The sequence below is a fragment of the Hemisphaericaspora subhashii genome, assembly GCF_019202705.1.
Source record: "Hemisphaericaspora subhashii strain CBS 10753 chromosome Unknown scaffold131, whole genome shotgun sequence".
Taxonomy (NCBI): domain Eukaryota; kingdom Fungi; phylum Ascomycota; class Pichiomycetes; order Serinales; family Debaryomycetaceae; genus Hemisphaericaspora; species Hemisphaericaspora subhashii.
In genome coordinates, this window is record NW_026057334.1 from 27,842 (window position 1) to 33,841 (window position 6,000).

Genomic DNA, 6,000 nt, shown 5'->3' on the forward strand with positions numbered 1-6,000 from the left:
TAAAGGAAAGGAAATAGAAGACTTATTCATTTGTTCTAAAAGAGCTAATTATTTTAAGCATTGAAATCCCAATATCAAATGGAATTTCTTGAGTATCTCTACTATTAGTTACTGGTTTATTTTCATTTGAAGGAATTTTTAAATGTTGAAAGAAACGATTTGGTACATCTTTAATTAATAACCATTCAACTGGGAAAATACCTTTCCATCTAGTTTGTTCTACCCAAATATCACTAGTTTTTTCATAATCTAAACTACTTTTCATTTCTGCTATTCCACAGAATTTACCCAGGGAATTAACCAGAAAGAATAAAAATATTTTCCCATCATAATCGGGATTACCAGAGATTTGTAATTCTTTATAAGCTTTATCTAATCTTTTATTACCTAATTCTGTTGATGTCCAGATATTATGAGTGAAAGATGCATTAACATCAAGAATATTGTAGGATTTTATAACAAAGAATTTTGAGTTTTTAGGAACGGTAAATATTGTACTTTTATAAGATCTAAAAGTAAGACAATTTGGTGGTGGTGCTGGTGGTGGTGGTACCGGTTGTTGTTGTGAACCAGCTTGTATAAGTTTATTAAAATTAGTATGAACTAAGGCTGAAACATCATTCATACCAGGAATACTTGTTGTTGTTGTCATTGAGTTCGAGGTCAATGGACTTGAAGGATCAGAAGGAATACCATTATTATTATTATTCATATTATTATAATGATGATAATTATTAAAATTGAAATTATCTAATCTAGCAAGAATTTCAGTTTCATTTATTAACCAAGTTGAATAACCAGTTTTATAATTTGGAGACCAAATATTTGGTTTAAAATTTAATGGAATATCATCAATTTCCAGTTCAATTGATTGAACTCTTGATAATGATCTTGGTGTACAATATTTATTAGTAAGAATACTTGATATACTTCCTGAACTTTCAGAAGCATCATCAATAACCATATCAAGTGGATAATAATTATTAGTAGTAGTAGCTATAGAATTAGTAGCAGTAATAGCAAAAGAAGAAGATCTAGGAGATGTGTTATAATAAGAATCATAAGTTGGAATTGGATCAAACCCATCAAACATCGTTGAAGTATTCATCTTTTCTGTTAAGTAGTTGATCAAATCAATACATATAATTAAAAAGAAGGATTAAAAAGAGTAAAAGAAAAAGTGATGATATTTATATTATGATTGTTTGTTGTTGTTGTGGTGGCTGTCAAAAAAAGAACAATTTACGAATGTGGAGATAAATTGAGAAAGATAAAAGTAGAAGTTAAGGGATAAAAAATGATATTATATCTCTCTTTTGGTAGTGGATGACATCAATTATTATTATTACCAATATATTACTATCTATACATTACTATTAGTAGTTGTTTAATATGTTATTGATCTCGTATCTATAGAATAATGGAGGTGGATATGTGTGTGTGTCTATTGTTGTTTGTTGTTTATATTCTTTTTTTTTTTGCAGCCAACAAACCTGTAAAAAAGAATTACACATTGTACTGCAAAGGTTGTTTAAATTGCAAATGAAACATTAAAAATGATGTTACAAAATAATTATTCTCATATATGTTGGTGGGAAGAGGGAAGCGGGAAGGACAATGAGGGGAAAATTCTTTCACTTCATCTTAAACTTGCTGACAACTTTATCAATCAATTCTAGTCATAATTCCGTTTTCTATTTAATTAGGTATTTATTTTTTTTTGATTTGGGGTAGAATTCCGTTGGACTGCATATAGCGCACACGGTATAAATCCGATCATCAATTCAAATTTATTTTATTGCTGAAGTAAACACTTACAGGAGAAGGAAATAGGTTACGAATTATAAAGAAATGTCATTTAGACTTAGACAAGTTGATCAAGATCAACAACAACAAAAACCAAGAAAATCAAATAATAATAAATTACCAAAATGTTTTAAAATAAAAGTTGATATTTCAAAAGTTGATTTATTAATTATTAAACGTTGGATAGAAACTAAAATCAATTTAATAATTCCCAATGATGATATTATTATTGATTATATATATGAATTATTATTATTATCACAAGATGAATCCACAACAACAAATGATTCATATCCTGATATAAAATCAATTCAATTACAACTTGTTGATTTCTTGGGTGAAGATGATTCAATACGATTTTGTGAAGAATTATGGAATTTATTAATTGAAGCACAAGATTCACCAAGAGGAATACCGAAACTGCTTTTACCAAAACAACAACATAAACAAGAGAGAGTGGAGAAGGAAAAGAAAGGAGAAGAAGAGGAGGAGGAGGTTGTTGTTACTCCACCCAAAAAGACAAATTATAATAGAAGTCGTGTAGGTAATTATAATGTTTCAAAATCTACAGATAAACAACAATCAAGAGAAAGTTATAGAACTCAAGATAAACGAGATAGAGATGAAACTAGATATTCTAATAAGGGAAGAGATAATAATCATGATAAGAAGACCTATCGAGAAAGAGATGATCCTTCATCACAACAAGATCGATATAAAGATGATAGAAGAAGAATAAAATAACTCTACGGAACAATGCTTGAGAAAGTAATATCTATAAACGAGAAAGATTAATATATTATAAGTTACTCCAATTCCATACTCACCACAGTGTGAATGGAAGTATGTGTGTGTAGAATTGGTAGTGTACTAAAATCAAAAAAAACAATTACTCACTCCATTTTTTTTCTTTCTCTCTCCAGTTGTTTCTTTCATTCTCACTCTCTTTGTTTAAGAATTTTGAACAAACGCCCATTTAACACCCCCCCAGTTCAATTTTCAATCAATACAATACAACACACGATAATCAAATGTCCGATCAACAACCAGATCAGGTTCCACCACTTGTTGTTGTTGCGGTGGTGGTAGTGGTGGTAGTGTCGGCATCAGATGATGACAGACATTCCCAACAACAGCAACAAGCACAGCAACAAATGGTAATAGACCCCGGTGCTAATCCTGCCAATAGGATAGGTAAATATCAAATCATCAAGACATTAGGAGAAGGTTCATTTGGAAAAGTCAAATTGGCCCAACATTTAGTCACAGGACAAAGAGTTGCCCTTAAGATTATTAATCGAAAGACATTGGCAAAATCAGATATGCAAGGACGAGTTGAACGAGAAATTTCATATTTAAGATTATTAAGACATCCCCATATTATTAAATTATATGATGTTATTAAATCCAAGGATGAAATTATTATGGTGATTGAATTTGCTGGGAAAGAATTATTTGATTATATTGTTCAACGAGGTAAAATGGCTGAAGATGAAGCTAGAAGATTTTTCCAACAAATTATTGCTGCTGTTGAATATTGTCATAGACATAAAATCGTTCATCGTGATTTAAAACCCGAGAATTTATTATTGGATGATCAATTAAATGTCAAAATTGCTGATTTTGGACTTTCGAATATTATGACCGATGGAAATTTCTTAAAAACAAGTTGTGGATCTCCAAATTATGCTGCACCTGAAGTTATTAGTGGGAAATTATATGCGGGACCAGAAGTTGATGTTTGGTCAGCTGGAGTTATTTTATATGTGATGTTATGTGGTAGATTACCATTTGATGATGAATTTATTCCAACATTATTTAAAAAAATTAGTAATGGGGTTTATACCTTACCTAATTATTTATCACCCGGTTCGAAACATTTATTAACCAGAATGTTGGTGGTTAACCCCTTGAATAGAATAACGATTCATGAATTAATGGAAGATGAATGGTTTAAAAAAGATATGCCTGATTATTTATTACCTCCTGATTTATCCAAAACAAAACACAACAAGATCGAAATTGATGAAGATGTAATTCGTGCATTATCAATGACAATGGGATATGATCGAGATGAAATCATCAATGTAATTGAACGTTGTAATAAATTATCCTCCCCACAACAACAATCAAATGAAATCTTGGATGCATATTTATTAATGAAAGAAAATCGAACATTAGTCCGTGATTTAAAACAATCAAAGGCAGAAAGAATTGATTCTTTCTTATCTTCATCACCACCACCTGCAACTTCTTCTTTCGCTCCGGGGTCAACTACAAGTCGTGGTCCCCATGTTGTTAGTAATTGTATAGTTTGTAATCGGTGGCACGGCGATTTATCCACCTTGCCTACATCAACAATCGCAATCTTACCATCTTCATTACCATCAATCCATCGTGCATTCATGATGGAAGATGCCGCCAATAATGGAGGTGCTAACTCCCAATTAAATCAAATCAACCCTACTCCTACTAAAAAACTGAGAACAAGATGGCATTTTGGGATCAGATCAAGATCATATCCATTAGATGTCATGGGTGAAATATATCGTGCCTTGAAGAATTTGGGAGCGGAATGGGCTAAGCCTACAGAAGAAGAATTATGGACAATTAGAGTCAGATGGAAATATAAATCCGGCTCGGATGATGATGATGAAGAAATGGGAGAGGATGGTACTTGTACTAGACCTAATTTAATGAGAATGCAAATTCAATTATTTCAATTGGAACCAAATAATTATTTGGTTGATTTTAAATTTGATGGATGGGAAAGTTCAACTGGTAATAAAAATAATAATACTAATGATGAGAATTTAAAACAAGATTTAGATGAAGTTGGATCATTTTCGGCATATCCCTTTTTACATTTGGCTACTAGATTGATTATGGAATTAGCGGTGAATAGTCAAAGTGGATAATAAGGGTATTCCGTTTTTTTATATTGTTTTTTTCTATATAGCCATATATTAATTAATTAATAATTTACGTATCGTAATCTTTTAGAATTAAAATTCTGATCTTTGAAGGAAAAGGAGACCTAATAATCCTTTATATATTCTTGCAAATCTAAATATTTGTAACCTATTGAAACATATTGCCCAGTGTGTTATGGCTCAACGCTTATATCGGTGTTTCCTACTACCGTGAGTTTTTATTATTAGAGCCTCAGAGTGCGGCTGACCGGACTAAACCTTGGGTAGAGCAGTTGGTTGAAAACTGGGTGCAAAATAAATAAAAAAGTCAGAACTACAACGTCATATCCAACTCAGCCCAGCTGGAAATAGAAACTTCCAGGGGGGGTATAGAAAAGGCAACCTTTTCATGAGCATTGGAGATATTAGTTTGGGGAGAGCATCACGTTTTACGTGGATGACTCGGATCGTCGTTGGGCTTAAAGTCATCCCACTCCCCACAAATATTCCAACCATTTCAGACGATCTTGTCTCATAAGCCCATCACGTGAATTCAGGAATTGGAGTGCGTGCCAATTCATTCAAGCCTTACCTGGCTGAGCCAACACCCACAAAACGTTTGCATCTGGGGCATGTAATCAAGAAGATAAATTTACGAGTTTTTTTTTCAAATATGAGATTTTGTATTACACAGTTTGTACGTATTTACGATGATGAGAATAAGTCATGTAATTTTGATTATAAATAAATAAATGGGCATATCTCCTAAATAATTCCGATAATGATTCTCCTTCTGCACCGAAGACACTAACATCACGAGCTAAAATGCAGCTTACTGGCAATGATCTCGCTCTTATCTGTATCGCTGTTATCTTCCCACCAGTTGCCGTGGCAATTCAAAGAGGATGTACGGGCGACGTTTTAATCAACATCTTATTAACTTTGTTATTCCACTGGCCCGGAGTTGTACATGCCATGTATCTTATCGTCAAGGATAGAGATAATGAAGAAGAGTGGAATCGCTTGTATCCACAGCCACCTCAAGAGAAGGGATATGTTGACATGCATCAAGCTCCTGTTGCTGAATCGCAACAGACAACTCCGGTAGAAGATATCGGAGCCCTTCCCTATTCTGCTAGAGACATTGGAGGGGAGAATGTTCAACCACAACAGCAATATACTCAGCCACAAGAGCACAAGCAACAACTGTTCAGCCAACCTCAACAGCAATTCAATCCATCGCAGCAGTACGGTCAACCACAACAACCACTCGGTCAATCCC

The 6,000-nt window shown here is 33.0% G+C and overlaps 3 protein-coding genes across 3 annotated transcripts; 2 read left to right on the plus strand and 1 right to left on the minus strand. All coding sequences in view use genetic code 12, as the record gives it.

The window, feature by feature from the left end:
* Positions 1-22: 22 nt before the first annotated feature.
* J8A68_003953 (mRNA-binding phosphate metabolism regulator) lies at positions 23-1,108 on the minus strand (the record flags this gene model as incomplete). Its single annotated transcript, XM_049407861.1, has 1 exon — positions 23-1,108. The coding sequence occupies one exon, from the start codon at positions 1,106-1,108 to the stop codon at positions 23-25; it is 1,086 nt and encodes a 361-aa protein (XP_049262767.1).
* Positions 1,109-1,851: 743 nt separating this feature from the next.
* Positions 1,852-2,550, plus strand: J8A68_003954 (uncharacterized protein; the record flags this gene model as incomplete). Its single annotated transcript, XM_049407862.1, has 1 exon — positions 1,852-2,550. One exon carries the CDS (start codon positions 1,852-1,854, stop codon positions 2,548-2,550), a length of 699 nt encoding a protein of 232 aa, XP_049262768.1.
* A 287-nt stretch (positions 2,551-2,837) lies between these two features.
* Positions 2,838-6,000, plus strand: SNF1 (AMP-activated serine/threonine-protein kinase catalytic subunit; the record flags this gene model as incomplete). Its single annotated transcript, XM_049407864.1, has 3 exons — positions 2,838-4,710; positions 5,007-5,014; positions 5,550-6,000. Coding segments are annotated over 3 exons (2,332 nt in total), but the record flags the coding sequence as incomplete, so codon positions are not given.